Source organism: Nanorana parkeri, unplaced genomic scaffold (genome assembly GCF_000935625.1).
Source record: "Nanorana parkeri isolate BGI_ZX_2015 unplaced genomic scaffold, ASM93562v1 scaffold105, whole genome shotgun sequence".
NCBI lineage: Eukaryota > Metazoa > Chordata > Amphibia > Anura > Dicroglossidae > Nanorana > Nanorana parkeri.
The window spans coordinates 277,023-292,211 of NW_017306373.1; the positions used below are offsets into that span (position 1 = coordinate 277,023).

A 15,189-nucleotide genomic window follows, 5' to 3' on the forward strand; every position below is an offset into this window, starting at 1 on the left:
ACAAGGGAAGTTCCCTTACGCTAATAACCTATTTGCAGCTTATACATGTCACATGGTCTACTGGCTGGAGAAAGCCACAAACTAGGTATTAGGGATAGAGAAGACCGATCTGTCTTGCAGCCCTATAGAAGTCTATGGGGTTCTACTGTGCACACACGGGCACTGGGCAAGAGAGGACAAACCGGCTGCAAGTAACATTGTAGCAGATATCCGGTGGAGGAGGAGGGCATTGGATTAGTTTAGCACAGTGTGGGGAATATTGAAGGGGGTTAGGAAAAAACAGTCAGAAAATGCTATTTGAAGTTTTTTTCACTCTTTAAAATCAATCATATAGTAATCACATATGTGTATTTCCATAAATTGTATGAAGATTGTTTTAACAAAAAAAAGCTTCAAATTTCATAAACTCTACACTGCTTTATAAGATTATTGCTAAGATGTCAAACACATAATAAAGCAGCACAGCTTTAAAAAGCCGGAAGTTTTTTTTAAACATACTGTCTGCTATTTTGAGAAGCCCCCTCCAAAGCCCTCATAGTCTACACATCACGTGGCCAGCAGAACAGATCAAAATATTAAAGCCTCCTTCACACTACGACATAACATACATAGCATACATGTTAGTATTAAGTATTTTGTTCGTTTGCGTGTGTTGCATTAGGGCAGCAAGTCTATCAAAATTGGGGAACACATGGCAATGTAAGAAAAAACTCACCGGCACCATTTTTAAAAAAATGAAAGCGCACCACAATACAAGGTGTGTGTGCTGCAATGCAAGACCATTCACACCTACTGTACTTGTGCATTGGGGTGCCATCTTAAATAAATTGCACCAGAAGGCACCACAGAGTGTTACTGTGTGTCTAGGTAATGTGCTGTAAAACAGACATTACTGCAATAAAAAGGCCTGAAGGAGAGCTAGCTATAATTTTAGATAATTTAACTCTAATGAACCCTCTTCCCCATGCTATCTAAACCCCCTTGCACATTTCTTAGACCAGCGGGCAATGTGGTCCAGGAGCCTGCACCTCCTGGACAGCTTTTGCATTTAGGTCTATAAAGAACACATTGGGGGAAATTTAGCAAAACTGGAGCAGAGATAATCTGGAGCAGTTGTCCATGGCAACCAATCAGCATCTCTCTTCGGTATGATCAGGCAAATAAGACAGAGAAGCTGATTGGCTGTTGTGCAAATCTGCTTCAGATTTTGTCTGCTACAGTTTTGATAAATTCCCCCCATTGTCTCTGGCACACTGCACCCTGACTTTGCATCAACCTACCACCCAGCACCCCTTCCACTGAACCCCTGACTCTGAACTTTCCTGAAACTGCACCCAAACACCCCAGACATTTTTAGACACCCAGCACCTCCCTTCCACCCAGTAACGATGCCACTGCATTATCCACCACTGCTCCCTCTGTCCCCGCTCCCCCTTGTCACCTTTGGACATGCAGAGTGGAGGAGAAACGGAGCCTTGACACTCTGTCAACTTGGCCTTTGGCTTCACCTACTTCTTCCTCCCTCTGGTGATATCACCTCCTTCCTGGTGCAGGTTGTAGATGCAGATACTATCCCAGAAGTTTAGAAAAATTTGCACAAAATACCGGAAGACCTGGGAGAGGACCCTCAAAATGAGGTGTGTAAAGGACTATAAGAATAAGGGTGAATTAAATGAATGACATCCATCTATCAGTTGCCACACCTAATATAGTATGCTAGAATGCAATGGATATATTTACTTCTCCATGTCAATGTAAACAAAAAACAATATGCAGCTTATATGTGAAGAGGGAAGTGCTTTGTGTTAATACACACAGTGTGGTAAAGTGTGCTTAACTTTTCAAATAGGACACTTTATTAAAGTTCTCATGTAAGTACATCAAAAGTATTATGTATTAGACACATCTGTTTACCTCTCGGAATGTTCTGAGCTCCTCCACAGCTTGGCTTTTTTCTGCCTCAAGGACTTTGACTCGATTTCGAAAGTAGATTAAGTTTTCTCTGGCTGTCTTTAATTCACGATTCGTGTCTTCATTCCCCTACACATATTAAGCTTTAAATTATTCCTTAATTGTGCATATATGCAATCTTTAGACCTGATCTGTGTACTACATTAGGAATAACTCAATACAAAAATGATAAAAACCATGATCAGCATAAGTCATCTGGTAATATCTTGCGTCATAGGGGTTAGCACCTGGCTAGGCATTGCAAGATACTGAAAACTGTGAAGTGCTGAATAATGCTGCTGCTTAGAAGAAGAAACTAGTAGTAGCAGGTTCAGGAGAAACTACCATACTGTGTCTAACTGTTTGCGCAAAATTGGGAAAAGAAATAAGTATCTCAATTTTTAACTAATTCTTACCATGGGTGTTTTCTGATACATGAACTCATTGGTATAGTTGAAATTTTCTAAACTAGATTTTGCCAACATTACTTCCATCTCCAAATTGATAATCCTGGAGATAAAAATATTTGTCATAAAACAATGTCAGATTTAGACCTAAAAAGATGAATTAAGTAATTTTCTGCCCTGTTCTAAGCATTTTCAAAACAATACTTGCACTATATTTTTTGCAGATATTAATTCAGATTTCCTGGCACTCTTTATGACAGCATAACACGGGTTTGCTCAGCCCCCTTGAACCCTACAGGATTACCTGACTAGCTAATCAAAAGAGAGCGTAGACCCCAACCCAGGGTTCTAAGTTTGGCCTCATTCCAGGATCACCTCACAGAGTACCCCTACCATCTCCCACCCTGGTTCAATAACTCAAAGGTGGATGACACCAATGGTGTGTGGTAAATCCTACATATTGGGTGTACCCTCAGGTGCTGAGTTCTTTTTACCACAGTGACACAAATTGCCCTCTGTTCTGGAAGGTAACTTGTTTCTGTCTGGCATCCTTTTTACTTTTATTACTCATGCTCTTTTTCCCTGTGCGTTCTTTACACATGGTAGGTTGGTTTCTAATTTGCTAATGCCTTTACAACTAAAGTATGATTGTGTATACCCAGTTCTAGCATCAGGTCTTTCATCTACAGTTGTAGATACGATTTACTTTTGTGGAAGGGTTTCGTAGCTCCATTCCTTCTGGTGGCTGACATTCTGTCATTTCTGCAGTCTGCCTTGGACAAGGGGATAAGCTACAATACCATCGGAGGGCAAGTTTCAGTCTTACGAGATCTTACTAGGATGAAATGGGTTGACAATTCTCTAGCGCGATAATTTCTTCAAGATGCTGTCACGTTGATGCTACCTTTGAATCCCCTTTTTCCTTCCTTGGACTTGCCTTGGCCCTTATTGCTATAGTGAAGCTTCCTTATCTGTCTGAGACTTGTTCTATCAAACTGCAGACTTGACAGCAATCACCTCAGCTAGGAGGATGTCTAGATGTCTAAGATTCAGGTTTGATCAGCTAAAGGGATCTTACTGCACGATTTTTCCAAATAAAGTTCCTCTGTGGCCATCTCTGGGATTTTGGTATAAACGGTCTTCTTAATTGGGAGTCCATTCTGCCAGCTCTATATTTGTCTGTTCTAACAGATATGCAACTTTAGCATCCTGGACATGGTCCGTCTGATTTCTACATACCTGGATAGAACAAAAAAATTCACAACAGACATGAACCTCTTTGTCTATTCAAAGGGCCCCCGAAAAGGGAAAAGTTGGTCCGAAGGTGATTGCTTCATAGATCTTGAAAGCAATTAGTAATGCTTATTCCTTAAAGAACTTTCCTTTACCACCAAAAGTTAAAGCACATTTTATGAGAGGGCTTTGCAGGCTAAAGTCTCTACGTAAGTCATCTGCAGGGCAGCTAGGTGGAATTTAGTCAACACTTTCATCAGACATTATAAACTTAATATTATGCCCTGCCTTTTCTCAACACTAAAAGGTTTTTGCAGTAGTATTATGTATCTGCATTTTTTTCCCTTTTCTTTTTTGGCATTGCTAATTACATCCTAGGGTATGATTTCATGAGGACTGCCAGGGACATGGAAAATAATTTTTCAGATACTTACCACAATTTTCCTTTCCTGGCAATTTCTCATGACAGCATAGTATCCTTCCTAGTGTCCTGTCCTGAGTATTTTAGGTGGAACGCTGAGATGGGGTTTACTCTCCCTTTTTATTAGCTAGTTAGGTGGACCCCGGGGGGGATGTGGATCAAGGGGGCGGAGCTCACGCATGGTATGTTGTCATGAGGAGCAGCCAGGAAAGAAAAACTGTATGCCTGTGTCATATTATTATTATTTTGTTATATACTGTGATATATTTATTTTATTATAATATACAAAAAAGGCACTAAAGTGTTTTAATAAAAAAACTCACCTGTCTTGCAGTTCTCCTCGTTGTTTCTTGTCTTCAAAACGGGACACTTCAAGCCAACCTTTCTCTTTTTCTAGCTGAGAAATGGAGGCTTCAAGTTGCTAGCCAATAAAATAAAGGGTTTGAAATTAGCCATAATGAACAAGAAAACATTGTGCTTTACCAAAATGCCAGATGAAAGAACTGTCACAACTGTCTTTTAGCAACTAATCAGATTAAAATTTACACTACAAAGTGAAAGCTGGCAAATTGAAGTTTAAAGAAGCTGTGACACTGGACCATTATTTTCAACATATGTACATATAACGCATTTAAATGTAGTTTAGGCACATTATTAACGATTCAAGGTCTCCTTTGTGTAGACATCTTTACCCTGAATGGTGCAATATAACGATCTGAAACAGCTATTCCATCAAACACTTTATAAAGAACACAACAGCTATATGCATTCATCAGTTGAGGTAGACTGAATTTTAAACCACTAACCAGCATTATTTCTACTTATTAGATATGATAGTTTGTTAAAAAAAAAAAAACATTCAAAAAAAGGAAAGCATTTTTATAGAAGCATGGGGTAGTAAAAACACAAATGGCAAAGTGTATTTTATAAAGGAAAGCCACACCAGGGGATACTCTGCAAACTGTTGGCTCAATTCACTAAGCATCAATAATTGTTATGCACCATAATCACTGTTATTTTCAACAAAGAAAGGCCATGAGACTTGAAAACTACCATTGCTATGTCAAATAACAAATATATTATAGACAATCCTAGAACTGACCTTTCAGTACAGCTCAAACTGGCTATACAGGTTAAACACTAATTGTACATTTTCTTTACAATCTCTGTAAGATTTACTAACAACCATATTGTCTAAAGTCCTATATAAAAAATGAATATCCAGTAAAGTAGGCCTTTTTTTTTTGTGTGTGTATTAGGGAACTACAGTCTCCTTTAGGGTTACCAGTTGCTGGAAACTCCAAAGGAGATGTGGCCAGCTTTAGGACAGGGCTCATTCATATAGCTTTTAAATAGTGCATACTGTGCAGTTTTATAAGAAATTCCAGCACAATTTTGCCCTTGATGACAGTTTCTGGCACTCATTGAGCTGCCTCATTCAGTTGTGTAGAAAAAAAATCTAGCAAATAGAGAAAATATTTGGAAAAACTACAATAAACAAATGCACTATACACTTAAATGTTTCATTCATAAGTATGAGATATTTGAATTTCTGGGCTGAAGTATTTATTGAAAGATTAGAGCTAAAATGGTTTATTCTGCACACAACTTGTGCCTGTGTCTGTGCATGCTATGACTAACATCATATAACCTGGATATGATACTAATTTTCTTACTTTCTGCTTTAGGGCAAGTAGCTCTGTTTTTGCCCGGCTCATTTCCAGCTCTTTATCCCGCATTCTGATTTCCTCTGATTGCTCCTCCAGTTTTCCTTGAGTCTCCCTCAAGCGCTGTACAAGATCTACACGTTTCTGGGCACTTTCTGAGAGAGATGCCCTGAGGTCCATTTCTGACCCACTCCATCCCCTACGGGTCATGGATAGCTCCAAGACTGACTCTTCTGGAGACAATGTGGAAAGGCGAGACAAAGAATTTCTCCTTGAAATGGTAGGGCTGGATAGATTTCTGGCAAAATCTGTATTGGTTGGCAGCTTACTGGAATTAGAGACAGATAGAACAACAACAAACTACAGAAAGCACAATTTTATACACAGCAATAAATAAGATGAAGGTTTACTGAAAAATATAATGCCGCACAGAAACTATAAAGGCCATCTGTAAGCTACTAGTAAATATATATCTACTAGTGATGTACTGATTACCATATTTTCCAGACCGAGCACGAATACCGATACTTTTCCTCAAGTACTTACAGATACCAATTACCAATACCTTTGTTTTTAGTGTCATGTGACAGTTTTTCTAAAACAATTCAGACTAATGTTTTTAGGACAGTAGTGGAGTGCCAGGGCCCGGTACCGCTGCAACCCTGGTAGTTTTGCCACTGACTCCAAGCTGTAGAGGGACTACAAATCTCAGCAATACATTATATAGCAATCTAGAATACCACCAGCTATAGAGGAGTACAAATCTCAGCAATACGTTATACAGCAATGCAGAATGGCACCAGCTTTAGAGGACTACAAATCCCAGCAAAGCATTATACAGTAATGCAGAATAAGGCAGCTGCTTCAATTTGAATAATTAAAGCGCCGGTGTTGGTGTTTGGTATTGGAGCATTCGCATTAGTATGCATCACTAATAGCCACATTAAAAAAACAATCATAGCAAAAATGTATTCTAGTTAGGCAGTCTTTTAAACCAATAGTAAACAAATAAAGGAAACATCACATTCAATGGCAAATAGTGTGTTCACTTTGGATGGGAATTGGCACTTTGCACAGGATGTTTCCCCTTATTTTAGTGAATGAAGTGAAGCTCTACTGACTTCCATCCCTCAATCGTTTTAAATTCCTTGCACATAATTGAGTATTCTTTGCAAAGTGAATTTTTACCACATTCGCCAGGCTAAGGAAAACTTTTCCTGCAATGTGTAAATTCCCTTGCAGAGTGAACAGCCGATTTGCCTCAACCTCAATGTATGTGCAGAGAATGTCACATTAGAACACAATTATTGGATATTATCCCGGGTAGATAGGGGAAGAATGGGTATCCTGTGGTGTCATGGGGTGAGGAAGGGATGTCCTGTGGTGTCATGGGGGTGAGGAAGGGGTATCCTGTGGTGACATGGGGGCAAGGAAGGGGTATCCTGTGGTGTCATGGAGGCGAGGAAGGGGTATCCTGCAGTGTCATGGAGGCGAGGAAGGCGTATCCTGTGGTGTCATGGGGGCAAGGAAGGGGTATCCTGTGGTGTCATGGGATGAGAAAGGGTATCCTTTGGTGTTATGGAGGCCAGGAAGGGGTATCCTGTACTGTCATGGGGGCAAGGAAGAGGTATCCTGAGGTGTCATGGGGGTGAGAAAGGATATCCTGTGGTGTCATGAAGGCAAAGAAGGGGTATCCTGTGGTGTCATGGAGGTGATGAAGGGGTATCCTGTGGTGTCATGGAGGTGATGAAGGGGTATCCTGTCGTGACATGGGGGGTGTGGGAAGGGTATCCTGTGGTGTCATGGAGGTGAAGGAGGGTATCCTGTGGTGTCATGGGGGTGAGGAAAGTGTATCCTGTGATGCTATGGGGTGCAATATCCTGTGGTGTTACTGATGAGGAGGGGGTATCCTGTGGTGTCACGGGAGTGAGGTGGAAGTTCTGTGTTTTCATAAGTGGGGGATAAGGTGCAGGGGGGTATCCTGTGGTGTCTCTCCACACTCTTCTGGCTGTCTCTCCTCCCTCTTTCTCCTGGTTGTCTCTCCTCGCTCTCTCTCCTGGTGGTCAGGCCTTGCTCTTTCTCCTAGCTGTCTCTTCTTGCTCACTCGCCTGGCTGTCTCTTCTCCCTCTCTCTCCTGGCTGTCTCTCCTCGCTCTCTCTCCTGGTGGTCAGGCCTTGCTCTTTCTCCTAGCTGTCTCTTCTTGCTCACTCGCCTGGCTGTCTCTTCTCCCTCTCTCTCCTGGCTGTCTCTCCTCGCTCTCTCTCCTGGTGGTCAGGCCTTGCTCTTTCTCCTAGCTGTCTCTTCTTGCTCACTCGCCTGGCTGTCTCTTCTCCCTCTCTCTCCTGGCTGTCTCTCCTCGCTCTCTCTCCTGGTGGTCAGGCCTTGCTCTTTCTCCTAGCTGTCTCTTCTTGCTCACTCGCCTGGCTGTCTCTTCTCCCTCTCTCTCCTGGCTGTCTCTCCTTGCTCATTCCCTTGGCTGTCTCTTCTCACTCTCTATCCTGGCTGTCTCTCATCTCACGCTCTCTCCTGGCTGTCTTTCCTCACACTCCTGGCTGTCTCTCCTCACTCTCTCCCCTGGCTGTCTCTCCTCGCTCTCTCCTGGCTGTCTTTCCTCACACTCCTGGCTCTCTTCTCACTCTCTCCCCTGGCTGTCTCTCCTGGCTGTCTCTCCTCTGACTCCTTGCTCTCCCGGCTGTCTCCTTGCTCTCCTGGCTGTCTCTCCTCACTCTCTCTCCTGGCTGTCTCGCTTCTCACTGTCTCTCCTTGCTCTCTTGGCTGTGTCTCCTCGCTCCCCAGGCTGTCTCTCCTGGCTCTATCTCTCTTGGCTGTCTCTCTCTCCTCGCTCTCTTTTCTGGCTGTCTCTCCTCATTCTCTATCCTGGCCATCTCTCCTCATTCTCTCTCCTGTATATTTGCCAAAAAAATTGTTGTGGGCTGCTAGCGTGTTCGGGTTTTCACTTCAAGAAAAGGTGGCAATCCATACAGCAACACTTGCCACTTTCATTCCTCACATAACAGCCACAGTCATCTGTGCCTAGCAAGCTTCAATTGAGCATAGCTGCAGCTTTCCAGGCCTCCCATCCATTCAGGAAGCCAGACGGGTGCATCCCTGCTGGAACACGGAAGGGACAGTTGAAGAGATGGGAATCCAGGATGCCTCAAGTCTATGTATGTGAAAAATAATAAATATATTATGACCACCCCATCAGTACTTCGTTGGGCCACGAGATGACTCCACGAATGACTTTGTTGGGCCGCCTCGTGACTCCACGAGATGTTGAAAGGTGATGCGAGGAATCTGACACTGTTGCCCTTCTGTTGTCTTGTACCAGAATTGCCACTCTCCATTCTGCCCTAACATTCACAAGTCGCTGACGGCCACAATTGGCACGTTCAGACCCAGATTTTTGGCTGACAGTCCAGTCTTTAAATGCTTTAACAACAGCTGCTCTTGAACATTTAACAAATTCTGCTGTTTTGCTGATACTCGCTCCATGGCTCCGAGCGCCAACAATCATCCCACGTTCAAAGGCTGTTAAATCGCGTTGTTTACCCATATCTTCAGAAAAAAATCACTTCTACTGTCGTGGTAAACAACCTGCTTCCCTATTTATAATGGTCTGGCCCTCTAGCAACTTCAGCGCAAAATTATAGCTAATTATATATATTTGTATGTGTGTTTGTACTTTTGTGTGCACATCCTAATGCAATAGGCTGTGCATGCCTACGTGTTTAGACAAACAAGCCACTTTCATTTTGCAGAAAACACAGCAGCCAACATTGGATTGCAGTCATTCTGCAGCTTAATATGGACACAAACATGCACAATCATTTTGGCCAAGCATGCATGTTTAGGCATTGAGAAGACACCTATGGTGTTTTCCCTTTCTCTTTGAAACAATAGTGAGTGTCTGGGAAAATCTATTTTGATACGATCATTTGTTGCCAAAGTTATTTCCTGATTCAACCATAATCGGCCAGAACAAGTATCACTCTTGTGACTTTGGCTGGCCTAAAGGAAATGAAGAGTAATGTGCTGTAATTGTGACTGAATTCATGAATTCATTTTTATGTCACTTTGCGGCTTAATCAACAAAGGATTGTCCCTTGTGGTTACATTTAGAGATCATCAGTCAACAACTTTAATAAACATAACTGGAGGAATACAAGAAGGCTTTTACTGTTTGCACACATGTAACCTCTCTATTTACAGTTTAGATGTTTGCTTCATTGTTCACTGTACCTGTAACATTCCAAGGAGTGGATGCCACGCAGGGGACTGACAGATCTTGCTCTGTCTGTATGCCGTGGACTCATAGGCCCTCTAGGGTAATCTTTCCACTGACCCGTCCAGTTTTCTGTTTCTATGTGCCCAGCTGCCTTTTGGGGAATTATTCAGGCAAGATATTACAAAAACAAGTAATCAAAAGCTACAGCTATCAAAACCATCTAAACAACACTATAAAGAGATCATTTATCAGATCCTACAAACACAAATGAAATATGCATGAAAAAATGTGACTGTTTATTCTTAAACCACCGAAAGACATTAGATGGTGGCCCTAAGAAGCATACAATTTTTTCTTACAGAAAACAGACTGACATCACCATAAAATATGATCTATGGAACTAAAACATTTACTTTGTTTTCCAGTGCACTTAAAAGATTTAGAAGGTTATTCACAAAGCTGCCGAAGGCAGCCGAGTGAATAACCGACCCGAAGTGAAGTGAGCCGAACGCTGTTCAGCTATTCACTTCAGGCTTGTACAGCTGATTTCCGAAGTGCAGAAGGAGTTCGACTCATATCTCCTATCTAGAGGCAGAGCCAGCTGTGCCCGCCCCCTCCTCATCCGTTTCTCCAGTCAGCGCTGGAGGATCGGAGAGGGGAGGGAATCCCTGCGGGGTACGGTAACTGACAGTCAATGATCTCGAACAACGTGATCACTCACCTCATAGTTCTGCTTTAAGTGCAGACAAAAATAAAATAAAACGGTAAAAAAAGTAAAAAAATAATAAAATAAATATAAATTTAAAAAAATGAAAAAAGTTATAAAAAAGTAAAAAATAAATAAATATACATAAATCAAAATGAAAAAAAGTAAAAAAAAATAAAAAAAAATAAAACCAACCCAGCCGTCCCCACCATCTGCATAAAAAGAAACGCAAGGGTAGGGCATTGTGTGTGTGTGTGCATGCTGAGGGCTGCCCCCATTCCACAGTATGCCATATTGTGGTAGCCAGGTGCTCTTTATCACGCACAATGTGCATTACAGGTTAAGTTCACTTTCCCACGTAATTTGGGGAAAATGGAATTAACCACTGAAATCTGAACCATCCCCCCCGCTATATTAAACTTTTAGGAAACGGTCCTTCCCTTCAGCCCATACGGGTGTACTATCTGTGCCCCATACTGCCATCTAGAACAAGTATCTTGTTGCACTCCTTACTAGGTAGAAATACCTGATATACAGGTGGGTGCTTGCAGCGACCACAGATGGCACCGTGAAAAAACTGAATATATAGAGAAATGTCACTAGCACACCAATGATCAATTAAATAAGTGAAAGTCCATTTATTGAAGGAACATCGCCATTCAAAAACATTTTTTGAATGGCGGTGTTCCTTCAATAAATGGACTTTTACTTATTTAATTGATCATTGGTGTGCTGGTGAAATGTCTCCATATTGCCATCTGGCGTAGCCCTGTGCTATGGATTTTGCTCACAAATAGTGAGCACTTGTTAGTCAGTGCAGTTAGGTGACTGCGCTGACCAATGAGAGGCGCTTCTTAGCATGGCTAAATACGGTTTTGGTAAAAAAATACATTTTTGTATGACAAGTAGATTGTCATGAGGGAGAAGTAGATTGGGCCCCCGCTTTAGTCCTTGGATAAGTAGTTTTTTTTTTAAATTCCACTACACACCGTCCCACATCCACAAATTCGTCCCCTCTCATTCCCCTCAATGTTTTAGAAAGTGTGGACTTATAGGCACTATGAAACATATTTGGTGGGACTGTCCTAGGGCTAAACGTTTCTGGACCCAAATTTATGCTCTAATTAATACTATATTGAAGTGTAATCTGATCAAAAATCCGTGGGAAGCACTTCTACATAAGCCCATAAACTGGTTTGCACAAGGATCAACAATGCTTGATTTCCAACATATTCATGGCTGCTAAGCAGACAATTGCTAGATCCTGGAAATCCCCTAAACTTAGTTATGTGGAGGTTAAAAAACGCATCACAGGTGTGCTGATAAATGAACAATTGACAGCTATCTTGGATGATTCCTACACTAAATTCGAGAAAATTTGGGAACCTTGGATCACCTTTGATAGTTCGTTGAATTTTGACCCAGACCTTCAGCGGATTTGATGGGTTATGTGTATCCCCTGCGATTATAGTTAGTACTTATTTAGTATTGAATTTAAACGCTGCCCTCTATTTTTGGTTCAATGGTTTACTCTAGGGATGTCCCGATACCGATGCTAGCATCGGAATCGGGCCCGATACAAGGCATTTTGACAAGTACTTGTACTTGTCAAAATGCCCCGATGCCTAGCGCCGAAGCTTGCGTTGTTTTTTTTTTTCCTTACTTACCTCACCGAGCGTCGCGTCACTGCTACGTCACTGCTCTCTCCGGCACAGTGAGTGAGGGCGGGGGGGGGAACACTATTATGCTGCAAAGTTTATTTATAAATGTATTCTCTGCACTGTATGAGCAGTATATATTCTATATGTACTACATATAGAGTATATATAGAGTACACACTGCTCATACAGTGCAGACAATACATTTACAATTATACTTTGCTAACATGAATGGATTAAATGTTCTATATGTTGCCCTGTACTATGGATCATTTAATCCATTCATGTTAGCAGAGGATAATTGTAAATGTATTGTTGCAGGCACTCTATATGTACAAGCACTATATACGACATATAGAATGCACTGCAACAATAGATTTACAATTATCCTCTGCTAATATGAATGGGTTAAATGATCCATAGTACATGATATGTAGCCCTGTACTACAGATCATTTAACCCATTCAAGTTAGCAGTGCAGAATTGTATATCTATATGTACTGTACATATACAGCACAAATGTCCCGTACATTGCAGCATTATATTTAGAATGATCCCCTGCTAACATGAATGGGTTAAATGATCCGTAGTACAACTACATGTTATGTACTATTATGTACTATGGATCATGATTTAACCTATGCATGTTAGCAGGGGATAATTGTAACTCTATTACTGCAGTGTACTGGACGTATGTGCTGTATATGTATTATGAATCATGATTTAACCTATTCATGTTAGCAGGGCAGAATTGTAAGCGCCTCCCACAAGCTGAGCACCGAGATGCGATGAAGCGATGAAGCGATCCTGCCCAGCGCCGACTACGAGAGGCACCGCGTGAGGCAACAGGGATCGGCGTGAAACTGTGAGTGAGGGAAGCTGGGACGGGGCTGGCTGTAAATCTATTGCTATAGTGTACTGGACGTGTGTAATGTATATGTAGTACATATATACAGCACATACCTCCACTACACTCCAGCAATAGAGTTACAATTCCCCGCTGCTAACATGAATAGGTTAAATCATGATCCATAGTACAGAACATGTAGTTGTACTATGGATCATTTAAAGTCACCTGTAATTGGTATCGGCAAGTACATGAGGGGAAGTACTTGTACTTGGGCCTGAAAAAGTGGCATCGGGACATCCCTAGTTTACTCTATTACTACTGTAATGATATTGATATGATTCCCTTTATGTCTTCCAGGGTTGTTCATTCCTAAATATTATATTTTATCGTATGTAATTCCTACATTATTTTCTGCTTTCTTTGTCTATACCTTTGTAGTTATTCAAGTATAGTTTATGTTTTCTTGTAATGTCTATTTGAAACTAATAAAACTTTTTGTGAAAAAAAAATAAAAAATTCCACATCCTTGAATGCATTTTAATAATGATAGCTCTAGATTTATAAATATTGAAAATTACTTCTGAAATTATTTTGACATATGAGATTTTAGAACCTGAGTTTACATATGCTTTAGAGTTGTTTAGCCTGGATGAGGTAACCTGTTAAATTTTGTTGGGGAATCTGTTAGAAAAAAATCTTCTGTATATGTGTATGGCCAGCTTTAGATTTAAAAAAAACAAGAATAACAATATATTGATTATGAATAAGTCTCACCGCAATGTTCTTCTCCAGCTCTGAGAGACCAAAAGGTCTTGGTGATTCCAGCCCATGCCTGCAGCTGCCTAGGTCTCTGGAGGTCAACCGAGGAGACCTCCTACCATTATCCAGATGGTGCTGAAAGTTCTCTATGGAACCATAACCATAGCGTGAAGGCAAACTGACATATCCATTGTTTGCCCGGTACGACATTTGTTACAAAGTTAAAAAAAAACAAGAATAAGCAAAAATGATGCAGAGATGGCTAAGCAACTTTAATGGCCATTGCGCTTAGTTCAGGAGTATAAGTCTGAGATGTAAAATAAAGAACCTGTAAAAATAAAGTAAAATAAAATGAAGATCAGATAATATACTATATATCCATTTGTCACTATCACTATTCTTAGTCTTATTATTATCCATACAGAGTACAATCCTTGCTTAAAGTGGACCTTGTGTAGAAACATTATATACTACCAGGATCATATTTGTTGCTCACTTTTAAACATTTTCAAAATGTGTAAACAAAGATTCCAGTCTTATGTTCCTGTTAAGGTGCCCATACACCTTACAATTATCTGCAGATTTTCTGTGGTCAGATGGAAAAAGTGCAACAGATTGGCCCAGGTGGAGATTACTCCATCCACACAGTTAAGTGTAGATGGAGGAATCTGTTGCACCTTTTCCATCTGACAGGTGTATGGCCAGCTTAAGAAAGAACTATGCTTCGATCCACTTCATGCTTCTGATTCATGCTGGAATTGAATAAATACCCAGATGTTAAGGCAGCCCAGTTGCAGTTTACTGGTTCTGTGCTTTGCAATGTGAGTGACCTCTCTTCCAACCATCTTAGTGTAGCACAGATTTCCACCTTACGAGACTTTAGATATAAGGAAGACAAGATCTTGAAGAGTTTTGCCTGCTCATTGCACATTCGAATATGGCTGCTTCATAAGACAGTCTTTTTTCCTGTCCTTGACTTTGGCACAACCCATTCAGCTATTTGCCAAAAATGTTTATACGTTACTTTTTTATCTTAATTAGGATCAGGCATAGGCATGAAGGCCTAGATGTCAGTTATAAAGTAGCTTTATTCTGGGCACTCAGAATGTGACAGGGTCATTTGTTGCTGGCATAACGTTTTCGGGTTTATCTTCTGGTGTGTGGTCATATTTAAAGGCAGATGTGTAATGTATTTCATACAGCTATCCCTGGTAATAACTGTTTTCTGATACCTGACTTTTTCCTACTGTTCTGCCCATTTCAGGTTGGTTTCTAAAGTCACTTTGCAGGACCACATGTAGAACAGAGAA

The 15,189-nt window shown here is 41.0% G+C and overlaps 1 protein-coding gene across 1 annotated transcript in view; it reads right to left on the reverse strand.

Moving 5' to 3' along the window:
• Positions 1-14,140, reverse strand: part of LOC108784243 (putative leucine-rich repeat-containing protein DDB_G0290503) — a 46,591-nt gene extending 32,451 nt beyond the window's left edge. The window contains exons 1-6 of the mRNA XM_018552991.1: positions 13,895-14,140; positions 9,928-10,057; positions 5,688-5,986; positions 4,335-4,432; positions 2,367-2,460; positions 1,915-2,040 (exon numbers count right to left, since the gene is read on the reverse strand). Coding sequence (XP_018408493.1) covers positions 1,915-2,040; positions 2,367-2,460; positions 4,335-4,432; positions 5,688-5,986; positions 9,928-10,057; positions 13,895-14,089 — 942 coding nt within the window. The 5' untranslated portion in view covers positions 14,090-14,140. The remainder of the gene's footprint in view (positions 1-1,914; positions 2,041-2,366; positions 2,461-4,334; positions 4,433-5,687; positions 5,987-9,927; positions 10,058-13,894) is intronic.
• Positions 14,141-15,189: the final 1,049 nt, after the last annotated feature.